We start from the raw sequence: 23,568 nt of genomic DNA, 5'->3' as shown, positions 1-23,568 counted from the left end.
TTTATCTTAGGATTCTCTGGGAAGCTAGGGAGGAGATTGCAGAGCCTTTGTCCTTGATCTTTATGTCGTCATTGTCGACAGGAATAGTGCCAGAAGACTGGAGGATAGCAAATGTTGTCCCCTTGTTCAAGAAGGGGAGTAGAGACAGCCCTGGTAATTATAGACCTGTGAGCCTTACTTCGGTTGTGGGTAAAATGTTGGAAAAGGTTATAAGAGACAGGATTTATAATCATCTAGAAAAGAATAAGTTCATTAGCGATAGTCAGCACGGTTTTGTGAAGGGTAGGTCGTGCCTCACAAACCTTATTGAGTTTTTCGAGAAGGTGACCAAACAGGTGGATGAGGGTAAAGCAGTGGATGTGGTGTATATGGATTTCAGTAAGGCGTTTGATAAGGTTCCCCACGGTAGGCTGTTGCAGAAAATACGTAAGTATGGGGTTGAAGGTGATTTAGAGCTTTGGATCAGAAATTGGCTAGCTGAAAGAAGACAGAGGGTGGTGGTTGATGGCAAATGTTCATCCTGGAGTTTAGTTACTAGTGGTGTACCGCAAGGATCTGTTTTGGGGCCACTGTTGTTTGTCATTTTTATAAATGACCTGGAAGAGGGTGTAGAAGGGTGGGTTAGTAAATTTGCGGATGACACTAAGGTCGGTGGAGTTGTGGATAGTGCCGAAGGATGTTGTAGGGTACAGAGGGACATAGATAGGCTGCAGAGCTGGGCTGAGAGATGGCAAATGGAGTTTAATGCGGAAAAGTGTGAGGTGATTCACTTTGGAAGGAGTAACAGCAATGCAACGTACTGGGCTAATGGGAAGATTCTTGGTAGTGTAGATGAACAGAGAGATCTTGGTGTCCAGGTACATAAATCCCTGAAGGTTGCTACCCAGGTTAATAGGGCTGTTAAGAAGGCATATGGTGTGTTAGCTTTTATTAGTAGGGGGATCGAGTTTCGGAGCCACGAGGTCATGCTGCAGCTGTACAAAACTCTGGTGAGACCGCACCTGGAGTATTGCGTGCAGTTCTGGTCACCGCATTATAGGAAGGATGTGGAAGCTTTGGAAAGGGTGCAGAGGAGATTTACTAGGATGTTGCCTGGTATGGAGGGAAGGTCTTACGAGGAAAGGCTGAGGGACTTGAGGTTGTTTTCGTTGGAGAGAAGGAGGAGGAGAGGTGACTTAATAGAGACATATAAGATAATCAGAGGGTTAGATAGGGTGGTTAGTGAGAGTCTTTTTCCTCGGATGGTGATGGCAAACATGAGGGGACATAGCTTTAAGTTGAGGGGTGATAGATATAGGACAGATGTCAGAGGTAGTTTCTTTACTCAGAGAGTAGTAGGAGCGTGGAACGCCCTGCCTGCAGCAGTAGTAGACTCGCCAACTTTAAGGGCATTTAAGTGGTCATTGGATAGACATATGGATGAAAATGGAATGGTGTAGGTCAGATGGTTTCACAGGTCGGCGCAACATCGAGGACCGAAGGGCCTGTACTGTGCTGTAATGTTCTAATTCTAATTCTAATCTAATTCTAAGTGCCTGGCCCCTTTATCCTTTAAACTCATCCTTGCCTTTGTTACCTCTAGACTTGTGGAGGAGTTTCGCCTCTGATCTGAGGGACCTAATGACTTGGCCCATCTGAAATTTTCTTTGAAATGTTCACCTCTGAGGGTGCCTCCATTTGAGGAGCCCTCATGGTCCCTGACCTGCCTCAGCAGTGCTCACCTCTCCCAGCAGGGGTGCCGAGGCTCCAGAGCCTCCGGCTCTCTGATGGGGCCTGCAGCATTGAGAGCCCGCAGCGAGGACAGAGGAAGATATTTAGAAGGCCGCTCCAGGAAGATTGCTCCACTGGCCTCGCTCCCCACAAGTGCAGGCTTGGGACATTCATTTGGTCCCGACGTCAGAGTCCCAAAGCCCATGGGAAAATCCAGCCCAATGTGACACTTACTACATAATATTGTGAGGATAATGCTGGGCTACGACCAATGGAAACTGAACAATAGGTATTGAAAGGCTGTGCATTCAAACTGCAGGATCCACTTACCTTATTTGGATCTGTATTTCCATACAGTGGAGTGGAGCTGCACGATGTGCGTGGAGACAATTTAGCTGCTGAATCTGACAAGAGCTACCAGGCCAAAATTCTGGTTGGGCTATACAGACCTGCTGCAGTACATTACTTCCCACCATTTGGGATTTGGAGAGGGTACATAAATCCAAGGCATTAGTTTTGTCCAGTGCTTGCCCAACATTAAAGAGCTGAACCCAGAAAAAAGCAGGGTTCAGCACTGGTCAAATTGTGTATTTGCAGAAAACAAATATTAGGATGGGGGAAGGAAATCAGCCCCAACTAACTTTAGATTTTCCAAACATCCAGTGAAGCCAGAAACCATACAATGTTACATTATAGCCTCGGTTTTCCAATCAAGTGCTGACACTAACCCATTACAATGAACTAAACGGCTACAAAACAACATAGATCTTCATAAAAGGTTTCATAAAAGGCATTTCAGGTCATTGAGTCAATCCCATAGGCCAGAAAGGATACCACTCAATATTTTCCCTCACCAATTTGGTGGCACAATTTGTCACTGGACAACATGCAGAAACCCAAACACAAAATATTGCAGATGCTGGAAATCTGAAATATAAACAGAAAATGCTGGAAATACTCAGCAGGTCTGGCAGCATCTGTGGAGAGAGAAACAGAGTTAACATTTCAGGTTTGTGACCTTTCATCAGAACTCATCAGTAATTCAGCTCTGGGGAAAACAGTGTCAAACCCAAGGGCATGAATTACATTAAAGTTATTAGCCTAATCCATCATTCTCTTATTCTTTCATCGGTTCTTGTTTATTAGAGCCCTGAAATTGCTCAGGTCACCTAATGATGCTCTCCAACACCAACCCCAGTGGACTTTGAATGCTCAGTGGGAGGATACCTAATTAGCATGGAGTGAATAGGCACCAGCACCACTTTAAGTGCCATCTCTGCACCCAGCTGACCCTTGTCTGTGGAAACTCAACTGTTGGTCTGCCATTGGAGACCATTGCCCATGCACTGCTCTCCCAACCTCACCAAGTGTTTTTTTTTTAATTAAAAGTTTTCAAGATGCCAGGTCACTAGTCTGGCCTGGTTCCCACTGGTGGAGCCACCATATACACTGTGGTGGAGTGTACCCCCATTCACTTAGCATTCTAACCACCAATGCAAGGCTGGGTCTTTGCCACCTTTGTAGAGAACTCCACCAGTCTGGAGACCCATAAAACTTCCAAGAAATCTTGGGGCCTTGATGTATAGGATCATTTTTACCACTCGGTGATCTCCTGTGCCTTTGCTCATAAGTGGTCTGGAATCTGCAACATATTTGTGATGCTTAGCCTGGCCTATGTTGTTAAGACCACTGCACTGTATGGGAAATTGTTTTGAGTAGGTCCTCCAGTCAGTTAAAGGCTAATCATTGTCAATGAGGCAGTTTCTCTAGATTGGTAGCTGCTTGTCTCCTCTCATTGTTATTCCATCAGCCTGACCAGATAATCTAAAGATTGACAAAATAACAGGGCACAATTTGGTTCCTTTCTCCTTTTGTATACTTTTTCAAGGTTGTTCACTTATGGATTATTGGTATTACATACTAAGTGTGATGTCTGCACTCTCAAAACTTTATGTAAAGGGACTGTATTCCCTGGACAAAAAATTATCCGGCCACATTCCAAGCCTAAATGGCAGTGCCAAATGCCAGCTGCTTAGCAGTTTGAAGTTTAACACAAGACATGAAAGCATTTCTCCTCATTGTCTTCCAACAGGCCATGTCCAATTTGTTCTGTTATGATTTTTTTCAACAAAGATGTAAACTTCAACAATGAAAATTCTGTAAAATTTCTACCTGATCCCAAGGTAATCAAGCAAAAACTCCAGAATTTAATCCAAAATTATCAACTATATTATTATGATTTGCCAGTCGTACTCCACAGGTGTCAGTTCATGGATTTAGCAGGACTGCTTCCATAGTATAGCTTTCATTACTTGTTCATCCCTGTCTATACTTAACCTTTTGACCTTAAACCTACTTCATAAACATTTCCTCTCTCTATATGTTTAAGTGCAATTCCAGTTTTAACACTCGAAAGGCTGACTCCTATGTTGCCATGTGTTCTTTTAGGAGGCTGTGCCGGCTGGTTTTTAGATTGGGTAGAAATTGATGCCCCATCGCTTGGACAAGTACTCCGCTTCCCATGTGGACGTTGGTTGGATAAAGCTGAGGATGATGGCTACATTGTACGAGACCTCTTCCCCGCAGACTTACAGACTAAAGACTACGTTCCATGTATGTTGCACCTTGCTGGTTAAATGAGCTAGGAATCACTGTTCTGATCAATGTAGACAATTCCAACCAATTCAGTTAAAAGAACATCTAAATTCAGTTTTCTGGTAATGGATGGGAAATATTCCAGTAATTAAGATTCAGTACTATGGGAATAAATGGGAAGTGGTTTTGTCCATAGGAACTCCATACTTTGAAAGTCAATTGGAAGGAGTTTACCCTAATCAGATTAGTCACAAATCCCATAGTTTTCCCTCTTCCATGACTTTCATTCTCTTTACAGTTCCTTTTCCCTCCCGAGGCAGATCAAAAACTTATCTCCTTTGTGTTTCAAATAAGAGATCAACCTACTCTGACATAGATTTAAATGGAATTGCTTAGGTTCCATTCATAAATTGGGTCCTCACTAATTTTTCCCATTCAATGGACGTGCACGGTGCACATAACTCACACATCTCTGCCATTGCATTCAACACTTGGAATGTGAGCTCAACTGCCAGCTGGGAGCTTCCCAGCTGAGAATGTTTTTTTTTAAGGTAACAAAAAATAAACAGAAATACGTTATAGCTGAAATTCTTCATAGAGACAGGTTGATATTTTTGTTCCAAGGAAATATTGTTGCTGTTTCAATGGGATCTTGATTTTGAGACTCCCGACTGGATTTTCTTCCTGCCCAGCAGATTTTCACAGGGCTGGAAAATTGTTCTTGGACACATTCTGCCACATCCCCACCATCATGTGCTGCACCCCAATTCCCCACTTCCAGAGCGGAGCAGTGCGTAACTTGCTTGCCCAATAAAGGACTGCTATATTGAAATAATTCCAAATGGTGAAATACATCCTCCAAGGCATGTCACACATATTGCATCTTTACAATGCTGGATATATGAACACATGAGGGGAGAAAGGAACAAAGGTTAAGGTTACTATTATGATGGTGCTTCTATATTTTTTGTTAAGTATTTTTTGAGGACTCATGTATGGACTTTGTTGTATTTGGGAAAACTGGAAAGGATTCCATGGATTTTTTTTTTCACTTGCGCATTGAAAGGACACAGAGAGGTCTTGTTTGAAAACAACATTTACTGGAAGTCACCTGTCTTCAGATAAATACCCAGCAGGGGCTTTTTGACTTGGGGGAGATTTTTACAGAGAAGTGACAGGTCAAGATTTATAGGGGTCAGGAGGCTTGACTCTTGAGGTATTGTTTCTTGGTTTCATTTTGAACAGTGTGTTGGGGTGTGAACTGTTGAAGGCAGTTGGAGAAAACCAGCCAAGAGAGCAGTCACCATCAGCTCACCCTCTTCCATCTCTTTGAGAACGTCCTGACAATCAAGTGAAAGAAATAGAGAAACTGATGCTGCATTTCTCCTGAAATGTGTGACAGAAACCCCTGATGCCGCATTTCTCCTGGAAAGCCTGCCAAACTGATCCTCAATGTCGCCTGAAAAGAACTGCTCTAGAAAGATCCCAGAGACAGCCGTCTACGCATATTTGGGATGCCAAACCAAAAAGGGGCAACTGACATCTTTTCATATCTTCTTTCTTCAAGAATTAGTAAATATTTGACCAAAGTATTCTTTTTTGTCTTTTTTTTAACAGAGCTGTAAAGAGAAAATCTCTATTTTTCAGTTAACCATTGTGTCTGTGTGTGTGTTTGTCTGTGTGTGTGTGTGTGTGTGTGTGAGTGTGTGTCTTGGGGGGGCGGTGTTGGCTAAGATAAAAGGGAACTTTCATATTTCAATCTGTGTGTTAATGCTTTGTTTTGTTACTGGTTATGTCTTGTTTTATAATAAACTGATATTTTTGTTGTTTATTAAAGAAACCTGATTGGTGTATTTTATTCAGGGATAAAGAATAGAATATATGATTGACTGCATCAGTAATTGGGTAAACATTTAAATGTAAGTTGTGACCGGTGGAGAAGTGGAAGTAGAAAAAACAGTGCATTCCTCCCACTTAGGTCATAACAATACGCTGATAGGGTTAGATGAAGGGGGATGGAAGGAGGTTATTGTGGAGAATAAACACTGGCATGGACCAGTTGAACCAAGTGTCCCTCTTCTGTGATGTAGATGCCACAAGAGATGCATGTTGGTCTTGGCCTGTTTTTTTTCCAGCACTGTAATAGCTACAGAAGCGGCCCAGAGTTTTTGTTTGTTCCCAGGCCTGTGTAATCACTCATAGAGCAATGCAAGGGAGACAAAACTTTCTAAAAATACTTGGGCCCTGTTGCTTCCAATCCAGAAGGAAAGGTCAGGGAGGGAGCTCACCACCACTATTTAAAATTCCCTGAGGTAAGAGGATTCATTGCGGTCAGGATCTTGTCTCTGTAATGGGCAGAAGTCCTGCCCTGCTGAAGGTACACCAAGTAGAGTAGCAGCAAAAGATCCAGGCTTTCATCGTTTATAAAATAAAGTAACCTATGGTATCGTATATATTTTAACAGGAATTTAAGAGGTAACTTGAAAGGAATTCCTGAGTGAAATTTTTTTTAAAGAAAGAACTCAATGGTTAGATTTTAAGGGCATTCTAATACCATTCTGACAGTCTTTGAAAGATGTACTTCCTCTTTGAGTCCTTCTTTGAAAAAAATGTTGAAAGGAGACATTTTTCAAGTCCAAATAACTGGTGCTTTGCCCAGCATTTGGTGAATCCTTATAAATAAACACCTGTCTTTCAAAGTTTGTGTTTGAACCTGCTCTTCTCTACTTTGCTGTTCTAGTTGTTCCATACGAGATCACGGTTTACACCTCTGACATTTATGGAGCTGGGACTGATGCTGATGTCTTCATCGTCCTTTATGGAAGAGATGGCATCTGCACCCATCAGAAGTCTCTGTGTGTTAACAAGCGGGAGCGAAAGATGTGCTTTGAGAGAGGCGCTGTCAATAAGTTCATCGTAGAGGTGTGCACATATCCTTTAAAATAGTTTAATCCACGCCGTTTACTTGTCAAATGTGAGTCACTGTAAACAGTGAGGTTTTCGAGTTTACGCCAAAAATATCCAGTCAACTTATACTATCAGCCAGCCTAATGGATTACTATGATAGACTTGAGAGTCTTGGAGGTCCAGGTACACAGATCATTAAAATGTCATCAACAGGTGCAAAAAATAATCCAGAAGGCTTTTATATCTGTAGGAATAGAATACAAGGGGATAGAAGTCATGCTTCAGCTATACAAAGCCCTGATTAGACCATGTTTAGTTTTTTTAGTTTAGTTTAGTGATACAGCACTGAAACAGGCCCTTCGGCCCACCGAGTCTGTGCCAACCATCAACCACCCATTTATACTAATCCTACACTAATTCCATATTCCTACCACATCCCCACCTGTCCCTATATTTCCCTACCACCTACCTATACTAGGGGCAATTTATATTGGCCAATTTACCTATCAACCTGCAAGTCTTTGGCATATGGGAGGAAACCGGAGCACCTGGAGGAAACCCACGCAGACACAGGGAGGACTTGCAAACTCCACACAAGCAGTACCCAGAATTGAACCCGGGTCCCTGGAGCTGTGAGGCTGCGGTGCTAACCACTGTGCCGCCCGTGTGTCTGAAGAACTGTGAGCACTTCTGGCCACCACACCTTAGGAAGAATATATTGGCCTTGGAGGGAGTGCAGTATAGATTTATCAGAATGATACCTGGAATCCAAGGGTTAAGCTTTGAGGTGAGATTACACAAACTAGGGTTGTATTGAATTTTGAAGGTTAAGGAGTGATTTGATTGAAGTCTTCACTATATTAAGGGGAACAGATCGGTAGATTAGGATAAACTACTTCGGTTAGTTGGGGAGTCTTAGACTCAGAGCATAGTCAAAAAATTAGAGCCAGGCCTTTCAGGAGTGAAATTAGGAAACACTTTTTGACACAAAGGGTGATAGAAGTTTGAGTTCTCTTCAGCAAACAGCAGTTGATGTTAGATCAATTGTTAATTTTAAAACTGAGATTGATAGAGTTTTGTTAAGAAGGTTATTAAAGGATTTTGGGAAAAGGCAGGTAAATGGAGTTAGGTCACAGATCAGCCATGATCTAATTGAATAACAGAACATGCTCGGGGAGCGGGGGGGTTGCGGGGCAGGAGGTGGGGGGGGGGTGGGTGGCGGGATTGGGGGTGCTAAATGGCCACCTCTCATTCCTATGTACTTCAACACTATTGATTATAAATCAAAAGAGACTATCTTACCTTTGAGTAATTTATGTTGTGCTGCTATCTTTAGCGTATTGGGTGTAAACTTTATAGTTTAGTGTTTCCAGCTCTGAGCATTGTACAATAGGAGCACGTATCAGGAATTTGGCTGCAAATCGTTAGTGCTCACCTGCATGCCCACATTCTCCTATGTGTTCTTGTTGTGTGAAGTTTTGTGCCCGGGAGCACCAATTTGGTAAGGAGTCATAGAATAGCAATAAAGACAATTCTGGGACTTGAGGCAAAAACAAGAAATGCTGGAATCACTCAGCAGGTCTGGCAGCATCTGTGGGAAGAGAAGCAGAGTTAACGTTTCGGGTCAGTGACCCTTCTTCGGAACCGACAAATATTAGAAAAGTCACAGATTATAAGCAAGTGAGGTGGGGGTGGGGCAAGAGATAACAAAGAAGAAGGTGCAGATTGGACCAGGCCACATAGTTCTCCTTTGTTATCTCTTGCCCTATGTGGCCTGGTCCAATCTGTACCTTCTCCTTTGTTATCTCTTGCCCTATGTGGCCTGGTCCAATCTGTACCTTCTCCTTTGTTATCTCTTGCCCTATGTGGCCTGGTCCAATCTGCACCTTCTCCTTTGTTATCTCTTGCCCCACCCCCACCTCACTTGCTTATAATCTGTGACTTTTCTAATATTTGTCAGTTCCGAAAAAGGGTCACTGACCCGAAACGTTAACTCTGCTTCTCTTCCCACAGATGCTGCCAGACCTGCTGAGTGATTCCAGCATTTCTTGTTTTTGTTTCAGATTTCCAGCATCCGCAGTATTTTGCTTTTATTCTGGGACTTGAGGCACTGGCTGCAAATTTCAGTTGGGTAGCACCTGTATTTTCAGTGCTACAGGTGCCATTTTGGTATCAAAATTGCATCCAAGCCACGCATGCACACTTCTGGTGCAGGTCGCACCAGACCCCATTTTGGGTAGGTTGTTAGCATAGGTGCTAGGAGCATGCACCGGAAGTACGCAGAGTAGGCAGATCCTGACATCAGCCAGGGTGTAACACTGATTTAACACGAGCAGTACTAATGCCCTCTCCAACATGCACAGTTAAATATGCATTCGGCAGCAGGAAGGACTCCCCCCACCAGGGCTAATTAAAGGGATCATGAACTTTCAGGTTAGTTGCTAGGTTAGTTGATTTCTGTTGCCTGTTGTTGAGTTAGTAGAAGCATTAGGAATTTTGTACTGCTATTTAAAGTTACTGAAGTCTACGGGGAGACGTGAGACACATGGTTGAAGGATTTGGTTCTGACTTTAAGGGTTCTGCTCAGACCACTTGCACCCAGTCATGAGTGCTGTAGTTTCTATCCCCTTGGGCCTGCAGCATGACAGGGAGGGTGAGCAGAGCTAACACAGAGGAGGACAGGCTGCTTGAAGAGGGGGCCATATCTGCCCAGGGTCTTCAGGGAGTATTTCTTCTCCCTCAGCGAGGAACAGCATGTGTAATGCCTCTGCTTCATTAAGGAGGTGCTCACTGAAATCTGCCACCTGTTGCAGGCAGACCTGCAGCCTGTGGGTAGGGTAAGGACAGCATTGCTAGTTGCTGTGGAGATCTCCTCCATCAGGGCGAGGACATGCAGCCATGCCTGTTACCCACCAGTTAGGGTAATGCTCCTTGTGGTTGTATGTAATCTTGTCCTGAACGAGAGAAAGAAGTGTATTAGTGAGTGTGATGCAATCTGTGTGAATGTTGTGTGAATGTTGCAGCTGTCATGTTTAAAGAGCTGTTAAAAGATGTGTGCAAACTATGAGATGTGGGTGTGAGACTTGCAGAAATGCTAAGTGAAGCTATGAGTGTGAGGTATGTATGAGTCCTGGTTGACAGATAGTTGGTAGGGGAGTGAAGGGTGGTGGTGAATGGAGCAGTGTATCAGGCTACTGGTTCATTTGTAAGGGTATGGTATTTGAAGATGTATTCACTGACCTTGACCACTCGTGTGAGGTCATTGAACTTCTTGCGGCACTGCATCCAGAGCCTCGGGGCTACACTGCAAAGGCATTGACTGCGATGACTATCTGCTCCCACTGCCTTCGCAGTGGCTGTCTGGCGGTCCTCCTGGTTCTCGTTGGAGAGAGAACATCTCTCCTCCTGTCCACCTCCTGCACCAAGGCCTCCAAGTGGTGTCGGAAAAACTTGGAGAATGCTCTGTGCCCTGTGATACCATTATTCAGTGTTCATCCTGCTCGGACCCTCTTCTCCGGCTGCTTCCAGCAGCTGCAGTAGCCATAATGCACATTCCCTTTAAATAGTGCAAGTTAACTTTAAGTGTTGCTAGCCTCTCATGAATTTGCATCTTCTGTTCAGGTGGGCAGCCACTTAGCTGCACGTTTAGCACTGCCTCTGCAGAGAAATAATTTAAATGAAGATAATGTGCTGTCTGCCTCGAAGCAACGGGTGCAGGTTAATCGCACATTGTGATCCCTGGAGCCATTTTTGGGCTTTATCAACTTTCGTGGACTCTCAGTTTTGAAAAGGTCAAAGATTCAAACTTGTTTTCATTGGGAGAAAAGGTATGATTTAAAGTGCCACAAGGAATGAATAACATGGATGCCAGCAAGATATTCAAACTTAGACTTCAGTGCAGATCTAGAGAAGGTATGAGTATAACACTGGCAAGTCCTGAGAAAGATATAAAAATCCTCTTCCAGGAATAATTGATACGTGGAGTGAGACCGGATCAGAAGCAGTGAATGCTCTATCAGCTAAGTCTTAGAATGGAGATGAATAAAGAGCTGGATTTTAAATTATTGAGAAACCAAGGTGAAGGGTGTAGGATAATTTATTTATTTAGAGATACAGCACTGAAACAGGCCCTTCGGCCCACCGAATCTGTGCCGACCAACAACCACCCATTTATACTAATCCTACATTAATCCCATATTCCCTACTACATCCCCACCATTCTCCTACCACCTACCTACACTAGGGGCAATTTACAATAGCCAATTTATCTATCAACCTGTAAGTCTTTAGCTGTGGGAGGAAACCAGAGCACCCAGCAGAAACCCACGCGGTCACAGGGAGAACTTGCAAACTCCACACAGGCAGTACCCAGAACTGAACCCGGGTCGCTGGAGCTGTGAGTTTGCGGTGCTAACCACTGCACCACTGTGCCGCCCAGATAGTGGAGGACCCCCTCCATGAACAAAAAGAGAAACCAATACAACATTGCTGTTTTTCAGGGTTTTCAAGGCTCCATCACCTTATGATAGATGAGAGGGAGATTCACAGCTAATTCCAACCCCCTCTGATCAAACAACTAACTTGTGCCTTTTAGTGACTTGGTCAGGGCACAAATGACAAAGATGTTGAAGCAGCTCCTGTATAAAGGCATTAAAAAGAGCTAACAGCACAGGAGCAGTGATAGATAGATCTGTCCGAGACAGTAACTCAATCTGGAACAATTCCTCCGAACCTGTGTGTAGTAACCATAGAAGGTTTAAGGCACAGAAAGAGGCCACTTGGCCCAGCGTGTCTGTGCCGGGCGAAAAAACGATCCACCTATTCTAATCCCACCTTCCAGCATTTGGTCCATAGCCCTGCAGATTACGGCACTTGAGGTGCATATCCAGACTCCTTTTGAATGAGTTGAGGGTCTCTGCCTCAACTACCCTTTCAGGCAGTGAGTTCCAGACCCCCACCATCCTCTGGCTGAAAAAGATTTTCTTCATCTCCTGTCTAATTTTTCTACCAATCACTTTAAATCTATGCCCCCTCGTCACTGACCTCTCTGCTAAGGTGAATAGATCCTTCACCTCCACTCTATCCAGGCCCCTCAAAATTTTGTACATTTCAATCAGATCTCCCCTCAGTCTTCTCTGTTCCAAGGAGAACAACCCCAGTCTATCCAATCTTTCCTCATAGCTACATTTTTCTAGTCCTGGCAACATCCTCGTAAATCTCCTCTGTACCCTCTAGTGTAATTACATCCTTTCTGTAATGAGGTCACCAGAACTGCACACAGTACTCAAGTTGTGGCCTAACCAATGAGTTATACAGTTCCAGCACAACCTCCCTGCTCTTATATTCTATACCTCAGCTAATAAAGGAAAGGATTTCATATGCCTTCTTAACCACCTTATCGACCTGTCCTGCTACCTTCAGGGATCTTTGAGCCTTCACTCCAAGGTCCCTCACTTCCTCTACACTTCTCAGTATTTTCCCATTAATCGTGTATTCCTTTGCCTTGTTTGACCTTCCCAAAAGCATCATCTCAAACTTCTCCAAGTTGAATTCCATTTGCCACTTTTCTGCCAATCTGACCAGACCATCAATATCTTCTTGCAGCCTACAACTATCCTACTCACTATCTACCACACGGCCAATCTTTGTGTCGTCTGCAGACTTCTTAATCATTCCCTCTACATTTATGTCCAAATCGTTAATATATACCACAAAAAACAGGCGACCCAGTACTGAGCCCTGTGGAATGCCACTGGAAACAGCCCTCCAGTCGCTAAAACACCTGTCAACAATTACCCTTTGTTTCCTGCTACTGAACCAATTTTGTATCCACCATGCAGCATTTCTCTGGATCCCATGGGATTTTATTTTTTTAACCAGTCTGCCATGTGGGACCTTATCAAAAGCCTTGCTAAAATCCATGTCGACCACATCGCCTGGCCAGCGATGCCCACATCCCATGAATGAATTTTTAAAAAACTGCCGTACCATCATCTATCTGCCTTGTTACTTCTTCAAAAATTCAGTCAAGTTGGTCAAACAAGATCTTCCCTTAACAAATCCGTGCTGACTATCCTTGATCAATCTGTGCCTTTCTAAGTGACAGTTTATCCTGTCTCTCAGAATAGATCCCAATAATTTGCCCACTACTGAGGTTAGACTGACCGGCCTGTAATTATTCAGTCTATCCTTTGCTCCCTTTGTAAACAGAGGTACAACATTAGCAGTTCTCCAATATTCCAGCACCACACCTGTATCCAGTGAGGACTGGAAAATGATGGTCAGACCTTGTGCTGTTTCCTCACTTGCTTCTTTTAACAGCCTAGGATACATTTCATCTGGCCGTGGTGATTTATCAACTTTCAAGGATGCTAATCCCATTAATACTTCCTCTCTCCCTATGTTTATCACATCCAATACTTCACACACCTCGTCAACTGCAATATCTGCAGCGTCCCCCTCTTTTGTGAAGAGAACCAAACCAACATCTTCCGCCCATACACATAGGTTAACTTTTTGGTCTTTTATGGGCCCTACTCTCTCCTTAGTTATCCTCTTAATGTATTGATTAAGCATCTTTGGGTTCACCTTGATTTTGCTTGCCAATATTCTTTCATGCCCTCTCTTTGCTTTCCTAATTTCCTTTTTGATTTCACCCTTCCACTTTCTATACTTCTCTCAGCTTTCTGTAGTATTGAGTTCTCTGTGTCAGACATAAGCTTTCCTTTTCTGCCTTATCTTACCCTGTAAGCTCCATGACATCCATGGGTTCTAGATTTGGCCATCTCACCCTTTTTCTTTGTGGGAACATGTTTACTCTGAACCCCTTGAATCTCCCCTTTAAATGCCTCCCACTGCTCTGATAATGATTTACCTTCAAGTACCTGTTTCCAGTCCACATTCTCTAAATCACTCCTCAGTTTAGTAAAATTGGCCTTGCTCCAATTGAGAACTCTAATACCATTTTTATCTCTGTCCTTTTCCATAATTATGTTAAAACTGATTGAATTATGATCACTACCACCAAAATGCTCTCCCACCGCCACTCCTTCCACCTGCCCATCTTCATTTCCTAAAATTAAGTTTAAAACTATGCCCTCTCCTGTTGGACTTGCTACATACTGGACAAAAAAGTTCTCCTGAATTTTTTTTTTATTCATTCATGGGATGTAGGCGTCACTGGCAGGCCAGCATTTATTATCCATCCCTAATTGCCCTTGAGAAGGTGGTGGTGAGCTGCCTTCTTGAACTGCTGCAGTCCATTTGGGGTAGGTACACCCACAGTGCTGTTAGGAAGGGTTTTGACCCAGCGACAGTGAAGGAACGGTGATATAGTTCCAAGTCAGGATGGTGTGTGACTTGGAGGGGAATTTGCAGGTGGTGGTGTTCCCATGTATCTGCTGCCCTTGTCCTTCTAGTTGGTAGAGGTTGTGGGTTTGGAAGGTGCTGTCTAAGGAGCCTTGGTGCGTTGCTGCAGTGCATCTTGTAGATGGTACACACAGCTGCCACGGTGCGTCGGTGGTGGAGGGAGTGAATGTTTGTAGATTGGGTGCCAATCAAGCAGCTGCTTTGTCCTGGATGGTGTCGAGTTTCTTGAGTATTGTTGGAGATGCACCCATCCAGGCAAGTGGAGAGTATTCCATAACACTGCTGACTTGTGCCTTGTAGATGGTGGACAGGCTTTGGGGAGTCAGGAGGTGAGTTACTCGCCTCAGGATTCCTAGCCTCTGACCTGCTCTTGCAGCCATGGTATTTATATGGCTACTCCAGTTCAATTTCTGGTCAATGGTAGCGCCTAGGATGTTGATAGTGGGGGATGCAGCGATGGTAATGCCGTTGATGTCAAGGGGAGATGGTTAGATTCTCTCTTGTTGGAGATGGTCATTGCCTGGCACTTGTGTGGCGCGAATGTTACTTGCCACTTATCAACCCAAGCCTGGATATTGTCCAGGTCTTGCTGCATTTCGACACGGACTGCTTCAGTATCTGAGGAGTCATGAATGGTGCTGAACATTGTGCAATCATCAGCGAACATCCCCACTTCTGACCTTATGATTGAAGGAAGGTCATTGATGAAGCAGCTGAAGATGGTTGGGCCTAGGACACTACCCTGAGGAACTCCTGCAGTGATGTCCTGGAGCTCAGATGATTGACCTCCAACAACCACAACCATCTTCCTTTGCGCCAGGTATGACTCCAGCCAGTGGAGGGTTTTCTCCTTGATTCCCATTGACCTCAGTTTTGCTAGGGCTCCTTGATGCCATAATCGGTCAAATGCTGCCTTGATGTCAAGGGCAGTCACTCTCACCTCACCTCTTGAGTTCAGCTCTTTTGTCCATGTTTGAACCAAGGCTGTAATGAGGTCAGGAGCTGAGTGGCCCTGGCGGAACCCAAACTGAGCGTCACTGAGCAGGTTATTGCTAAGCTAGTGCCGCTTGATGGCACTGTTGATGACACCTTCTATCACTTTACTGATGATTGAGAGTAGGCTGATGGGGCGGTAATTGGCCGGGTTGGACTTGTCCTGCTTTTTGTGTACAGGACATACCTGGGCAATTTTCCACATTGCAGGGTAGATGCGGGTGTTGTAGCTGTACTGGTACAGCTTGGCTAGGGGCACGGCATATTCTGGAGCACAGGTCTTCAGTACTATTGCCGAAATATTGTCAGGGCCCATAGCTTTTTCAGTATCCAGTGCCTTCAGTCATTTCTTGATATCACGCGGAGTGAATCGAATTGGCTGAAGTCTGGCATCTGTGATGCTGGGGACTTCAGGAGGAGGCCAAGATGGATCATCAATTCGGCACTTCTGGCTGAAGATTGTTGCCAATGCTTCAGCCTTATCTTTCGCACTGATGTGCTGGGCTCCCCCATCATTGAGGATGGGGATGTTTGTGGAGCCACCTCCTCCAGTTAGTTGTTTAATTGTCCACCACCATTCACGGCTGCATGTGGCAGGACTGCAGAGCTTAGATCTGATCCGTTGGTTATGGGAACGCTTAGCTCTGTCTATCGCATGCTGCTTACGCTGTTTGGCATGCAAGTAGTCCTGGGTTGCAGCTTCACCAAGTTGACACCACATTTTGAGGTATGCCTGGTGCTGCTCCTGGCATGCCCTCCTGCACTCTTCATTGAACCAGGGTTGGTCTCCTGGCTTGATGGTAATGGTAGAGTGGGGGATATGCCGGGCCATGAGGTTACAGATTGCGGTTGAGTACAATTCTGCTGCTGCTAATGGCCCACAGCGCCTCATGGATGCCCAGTTTTGCATTGCTAGATCTGTTCGGAATCTATACCATTTAGCACGGTGATAGTGCCACACAACACGATGGACGGTATCCTCAATGTGAAGGCGGGACTTCGTCTCCACAAGGACTGTGCAGTGGTCACTCCTACCAATTCATGGACAGAAGCATCTGCGGCAGGCAGATTGGTGAGGACAAGTATGTCCTTCCCTCGTGTTGGTGCCCCCACCACCTGCCGCAGACCCAGTCTAGCAGCTATGTCCTTTAGAACTCGACCAGTAGTGGTGCTACCGAGCCATTCTTGGTGATGGACATTGAAGTCCCCCACCCAGAGTACATTTTGTGCCTTTGCCACCCTCAGTGCTTCATCCAAGTGGTGTTCAACATGGAGGAGTACTGACTCATCAGCTGAGGGAGGGCGGTAGGTGGTAATCAGTAGGAGGTTACCTTGCCCATGTTTGACCTGATGCCATGAGACTTCATGGGGTCCGGAGTTGATGTTGAGGACTCCCAGGGCAACTCCCTCCCATATACCACTGTGCCACCACCTCTGGTGGGTCTGTCTTGCCGGTGGGACAGGACATACCCAGGGATGGTGATGGCAGTGTCTGGGACATTGTCTGTAAGGTATGATTCCGTGAGTATGACTATGTCAGGTTGTTGCTCTGGGTGGGGTACTTCAATGTCCATCACCAAGAATGGCTCGGTAGCACCACTACTGGTCGAGTTCTAAAGGACATAGCTGCTAGTCTGTTGGACAGCTCTCCCAACTTTGGCACAAGCCCCCAGATGTTAGTAAGGAGGACTTTGCAGGGTCAACAGGGCTGGGTTTGCCGTTGTCGGTGCCGGGTGGTCCGTCCGGTTTCATTCCTTTTTATTGACTTCGTAGCGGTTTGGTACAACTGAGAGGGCATGTCAGAGTCAACCACGTTGCTGTGGGTCTGGAGTCACATGTAGGCCAGACCAGGTAAGGACAGCAGATTTCCTTCCCTAAAGGACATTAGTGAACCAGGTGGGTTTTTACAACAATAAACAATGGTTTCATGGTTATCATTAGACTAGCTTTTAATTCCAGATTTATTAATTAAATTCAAATTCCACCTTCTGCTGCGGTGGGATTCAAACCCATGTCCCCAGAGAAATATCCTGGGTGTCTGGGTTACTAGTCCAGTGATAATACCACTACCCCATCGCCTACCCCATGAATGCACCTCGAATTCTGCTCCCTCAATTCCTTTCACACTAAAACTATCCCAGTTAATATTGGGCTAATTAAAATCCCCTACTATTACTGCCCATTTGTTCTTGCACTTCTCAGAGATTTGCCTATATATCTGCTCTTCTATCTCCCTCTGACTGTTTGGGGGTCTATAGTACAATCCCAGCAGTGTGATTGCTTCTTTTTTGTTCCTTATCTCAATCCATATGGCCTCATTTGATGAATCTTCCAACATATCATCCCCCCTCACAACTGTAATACTTTCCTTGACCAGAATTGCCAATCCCACTCCATTCATATCCCCCTCCAGCCCCTGTTCAAGAAGGGAGGGAGACAAAAAGCAGGAAACTATAGGCCAGTTCGTCAAACATTGGTCGTTGGGAAAATGCTAGAGTCCATTATTAATGAAGAAATAGCAGGACATTTAGAAAAGCTTAACGCAATCAAACAGAGTCAACATGGTTTTCTGACAGGGAAGTCATGTTTGACAAATTTGCAAGAGTTCTTTGAGGATATAACAAACAGAGTTGATAAAGGGGAACTGGTAGATGTAGTGTATTTGGATTTCCAGAAGGCATTCAATAAGATGCCACATAAAAGATTATTGCACAAGGAACTCATGGTATTGGTGATAATGTATTATCATGGATTGAGTATTGGTTAACACATAGAAGACAGAGTCGGGATTAATGGGTCTTTTTCAGATTGGAAAGACGTAACTAGTGGAGTGCCACAAGGATCAGTCCTAGGGCCTCAATTATTTACTATCTATACTAATGACTTGGAGGAGGGGGCAGAGTGTAATATATCCAAATTTACTGATGATACAAAAATAGGTGGGAGGGCATGTTGTGATGAGGACATAGGAATCTGCACAGGGATATAGATAGGTTGAGTGAGTGGGCAAAAACTTGGCAGATGGAGTTTAATGTAGGAAAGTGTGAGGTCATGCACTTTAGTAGGAAGAATCAAAAGACAGACAATTATTTAAATGGAGAGAGACTCCAAAAACATGCAGCACAGATGATCTGGGTGTTCTTGTGCATGAAACACAAAACGTTAATTACTTGCTGCACCTGCATGCTAAGAGGGCAAATGGAATTCTGGCCTTTATTGTCAGGGGGTTGGAGTTTAAAAATTTTGTTACAACTGTACAGGGTGTTGGTGAGGCCGCACCTGAAGTACTGTGTACAGTTTAAGAAAGGATATGCTGGCTTTGGAGGCAGTTCAAAAGAGATTCACTGGGCTGATTCCTGGGATGAAGTGGTTGACTTATCAAGAGCGGCTAAACAGGTTAGGCCTTTCATTAAAGTTTAGTAAAATGAGGGATGGTCTTATTGAAACGTACAAGATTCTGAGGGGGCTTGACAGGGCAGATGTTGAGAAGATGTTTCCACTAGTGGGGGAATCTTGAAATAGGGGACATAGTTACAGAATAAGGGAACATTCATTTAAAACTGAGATGCAAAGGAATTTCTTCTCTCAGAGGGTCGTGAATGTCTGGAATTCTGTACCCCAGAGAGTTGTGGAGGCTAGATCACTGACAGTATTTAAAGAGGAGGTAGATAGATTTTTCAAATATCGGAGAGTTAAGGGCTATGAGGAGCTGGCACGAAAGAGGAGTTGAGGTCTGGGGCAGGTCAGTCATGATCTCATTAAACGGCGGGGCTGCTCCTATTTCTTATGTTCTTATGTTCCTCCCTTTCGCGTCTGAATACCCTGTAACCAGGAATGTTGAGCTGCCATTCCTGTCCCTCCTTAAGCCATGTTTCTGTAATAGCTATGATATCATACTGCCATCTGTCTATCTGTGCCCTCAGCTCATCTGCTTTATTTGCTATACTCCTTGCATTGAAATAGATACTCTTGAGCACTGCCAAGCTCTTTTTTTAAATTTTCTACCCTTTGTTTCCTCTATCTTCCAGACTCAGCCATTAATTTTCTGCCTTCCATTTTCATTTAGGATTTTATCCCAACTGAGTCTACCCTCAGGTCCCTATCCCCCTGCCAAACTAGTTTAAACCTTCCCCAACAGCACTAGCAAAACGTCCCACAAGGAGCTCAGTCCCGGCTCTGTTCAGGTGCAATCCATCCAGCCTGTACAGGTCCCATCTCCCCCAGAGCCAGTCCCAATGTCCCAGGAATCTAAAACCCTCCCTCCTGTACCATCTTTCCAGCCACACATTCATCTGTCATCCTTCTATTTCTATACTCACTTGCACGTGGCACTGGGAGTAATCCAGAGATTACTACTTTTGAGGTCCTGCTTACCAATTTCTTACCTAGCACCCTAAATTCTGATTGCAGGACCACATCCCTCTTTCTACCTATTTCATTGGTTCCGATGTGGACCACGACTGCTGGCTGTTCAGCTTCCCCCTTCAGGATGCTCTGCAGCCACTCAGTGATATCCTTGACTCTGGCACCAGGGGGGCAACACACCATCCTGGATTCACGTCTGCGGCCTGTCTGTTCCCCTGACTATTGAATCACCTATCACTATGGCTCTTCCAGTCTTCCCTGTACCCCACCCTGTGCAGCTGAACCACCTGTGGTGCCATGGACTTGGCTCTGGCTGCACTCCCCAGGTGAAGCATCACTTTCCTCAGTATTCAGTGCTGAATACCTGTTGGAGAGTCAGATGCACTCCGGGGTCTCTTGCACTACCTGTCTGATTCTTTTTGACTGCCTGGTTGTCACCCATTCCCTCTCGCCCTGCATACTCTTAAACTGTGGGGTGATCACATCTATAAACGTGCTTTCCATGTAGCTCTCATCCTCACGAATGCACCACAGTATCGCCAGCTGCCGCTCAAGTTCCAAAACCGGAGCTCAAGCTGCTGCAATTGACAACACTTCCTGCACAAATGGTTCTCCAGGATACTATGATTCTATGATTCTAAAGAACTACGCAATGAGTCTTGATTTAAAAACAGTGATGATGTAGGCTGGAGGAGGAAAATGTGGTATGGTATAATGGGTGGCACAGTGGCGCAGTGGTTAGCACCGCAGCCTCACAGCCCCAGCGACCCGGGTTCAATTCTGGGTGCTGCCTGTGTGGTGTTTGCAAGTTCTCCCTGTGTCTGCGTGGGTTTTCTCCGGGTGCTCCAGTTTCCTCCACATGCCAAAGACTTGCAGGTTGATAGGTAAATTGGCCATTAGCAATTGTCCCTAGTATAGATAGGGACAGGTGGGGATGTGGTAGGAATATGGAATTAGTGTAGGATTAGTATAAATGGGTGGTTGATGGTCGGCACAGACTCGGTGGGCCGAAGGGCCTGTTTCAGTGCTGTATCTCTAAACTAAGCAGCAATGTTTAGAGGATTACTGACTACAGTTGTATCAATAAAATAGAGGGAGAAGAAAGATTATGATGGAGACACAGGGGTAGAATGATAGCTAAGTTAACAGTGGGTAGCAGCAAGGGAGAGCTCAAGGTATCCAGCATTTTCTTGTGTTCTGCCAGGTGTGCAAGAGATATTAAATGATGATTTTATAAAATGGTGCTGCAGATGGGGAGCGTTACCTGTTGAGAGCGTGCGCTGGAAATACAGCGAAATACCTGATAAGTTCCCTGAGGGCAAGGCTCTCTGCCAGGAGCACCATTTTGTAAAGTTGGCCCTGAGAAGATCATCTCCAGACAGGGACTCAGCCAGTGTCACTGGAGATATTGAACATGTAAAATAGGTCCCAGGGAAGGCCCCTGAAGCAAATATTATTATTGTGTTCAAGAGTTGACTGGTCAAAAACACTGGCGACCTGCTACATTAACGTGACTAGAGCTTTGTAGATTTGGAACAAGGTAATGGGAACTTTATTATTTTCTGGCTTTGCAATATCTGATCTCATAATGCTTGATATTGTCACCAAATTCCAAAAGTCGAAACCGTTGGTCCTTGGCCACGAAATACTTCAGCTTTGATGAGCAAAATACATTGTCTGAAATATAAATATGTATTAAAAATGGTGATAAAACCACGTTTCTTTTTAGTTGGAGGATGTGGGTGAGTGCATCGAGAAGATTCGAATTGGACATGATGGTCGAGGCATCAACTCTGGATGGCACTTAGACAGTGTGGAAATCCGGCGACTCCTGTCCAAGGGGAAGGTCAGTGTCACTGGAGATATTAACTCAGATTCAGGAGGTCCCAGGGAAGGCCACTGAAGCAAATATTATTAATGTGTTCAAGAGTTGACTGGTCAAAGACACTGGCAAGCAATCTGCTCCATTGACATTGAAAGCTTCTGTTGATAGTACTCAAACCCTAGACATTGGAAGGTGCACAGAACTACCTTACGACTCTCCATCCAAGTTTCTTCCTCTTTGGTGAGCTTGCTTGGCCTTTGATTGGCTTCTCCCAGCTAGGAATATGGCTGAGATTGAGGAATGACCGAGCAAATCCTGCTGCTCCGTGATGCAGCATTTATTTTACTCATTCGTGGGATGTCACTGGCTAGGCCAGCATTTATTGCCCATCCCTAATTGCTCTTGAGAAGGTGGGGGTGAGCTGTCTTCTTGAACCACTGCAGTCCTTGTGGTGTAGGTACACCCACAGTGCTGTTAGGAAGGGAGTTCCAGGATTTTGACCCAGCGACAGTGAAGGAACAGTGATGTAGTTCCAAGTCAGGGTGGTGTGTGGCTTGGAGGGAAACTTGCAGGTGGTGGTGTTCCCATGCAACTGCTGCCCTTGTCCTTCTAGTTGGTAGAGGTCACAGGTTTGAAAGGTGCTGTCGAAGGAGCCTTGGTGAGTTGCTGCAGTGCTTCTTGTATATGGTACACACTGCTGCCACTGTGCGTCGGTGATGAAGGGAATGAATGTTGAAGGTGATGGATAAGGTACCAATCAAGCGGGCTGCTTTATCCTGGATGGCGTCAAGCTTCTTAAGTGTTGTTGCAGCTGCACCCATCCAGGAAAGGGGAGAGTATTCCATCACACTCCTGACTTGTGCCGTGTAGATGGTGGACAGGCATTGGGGAGTCAGGAAGTGAGTTACTCACTGCAGAATTCCCAGCCTCTGACCTGTTCTTGTAGCCATGGTATTTATGTGGCTGGTCCTGTTCAGTTTCTGGTCAATGATAACCCCCAGATGTTGTTAGTGGGGGATTCAGCGATGGTAATGCCATTGAATATCAAGGGGAGATGGTTAGATTCTCTCTTGTTTGAGATGGTCATTGCCTGACACTTGTGTGGTGTGAATTTACTTGCCACCAAGTCTGAATGTTGTCCAGATCTTGCTGCATCTGGACACAGGCTGTTTCAGTATCTGAGGAGTCACGAATGGTACGGAACATTGTGCAATCATCAGCAAACATCTCCACTTCTGACCTTATGATGGAGTTAAGGTCATTGATGAAGCATCTGAAGATGGTTGAGCCAAGGACACTACCCTGAGGAACTCCTGCAGTGATGTCCTGGGACTGAGATAATTGGCCTCCAACAACCACACCATCTTCCTTTGTGCTAGGTATGACTCCAACCACTGGAGAGTTTTGTCCCTGATTCCCATTGACTCCAGTTTTGCTAGGGCTCCTTGATGCCATATTTGGTCAAATGCTGCCTTGATGTCAAGGGCAGTCACTCTCACCTCACCTCTTGAGTTCAGCTCTTCTGTCCATGTTTGGACAAAGGCTGTAATGGCGGAACGCAAACTGAGCATCAGTGAACAGGTTATTGCTGAGCATATGCCGCTTGATAGCACTGGTCGACAACCCCTGCGATCACTTTACTGATGATCGAGAGTAGACTGATAGGGCGGTAATTGGCCGGGTTAGTCTTGTCCTGCTTTTTGTGTACAGGAGATACTTGGGCAATTTCCACATTGCTGGGTAGATGCCAGTGTTGTAGCTGTACTGGAACAGCTTGGCTAGGGGTGCATGTTGGTGTTGAGGGG

At 45.0% G+C, this 23,568-nt stretch overlaps 1 protein-coding gene across 1 annotated transcript in view; it reads left to right on the top strand.

Moving 5' to 3' along the window:
* Positions 1–23,568, top strand: part of LOC137379810 (lipoxygenase homology domain-containing protein 1-like) — a 302,018-nt gene that overhangs the window by 238,927 nt on the left and 39,523 nt on the right. The window contains exons 25-27 of the mRNA XM_068051579.1: positions 4,159–4,323; positions 7,046–7,227; positions 21,668–21,784. Coding sequence (XP_067907680.1) covers positions 4,159–4,323; positions 7,046–7,227; positions 21,668–21,784 — 464 coding nt within the window. The remainder of the gene's footprint in view (positions 1–4,158; positions 4,324–7,045; positions 7,228–21,667; positions 21,785–23,568) is intronic.

Source organism: Heterodontus francisci, chromosome 1 (assembly GCF_036365525.1).
Source record: "Heterodontus francisci isolate sHetFra1 chromosome 1, sHetFra1.hap1, whole genome shotgun sequence".
NCBI lineage: Eukaryota > Metazoa > Chordata > Chondrichthyes > Heterodontiformes > Heterodontidae > Heterodontus > Heterodontus francisci.
The sequence above is the reverse complement of the archived record's forward strand: the minus strand, read 5'-3'. Positions and strand labels throughout refer to the sequence as shown.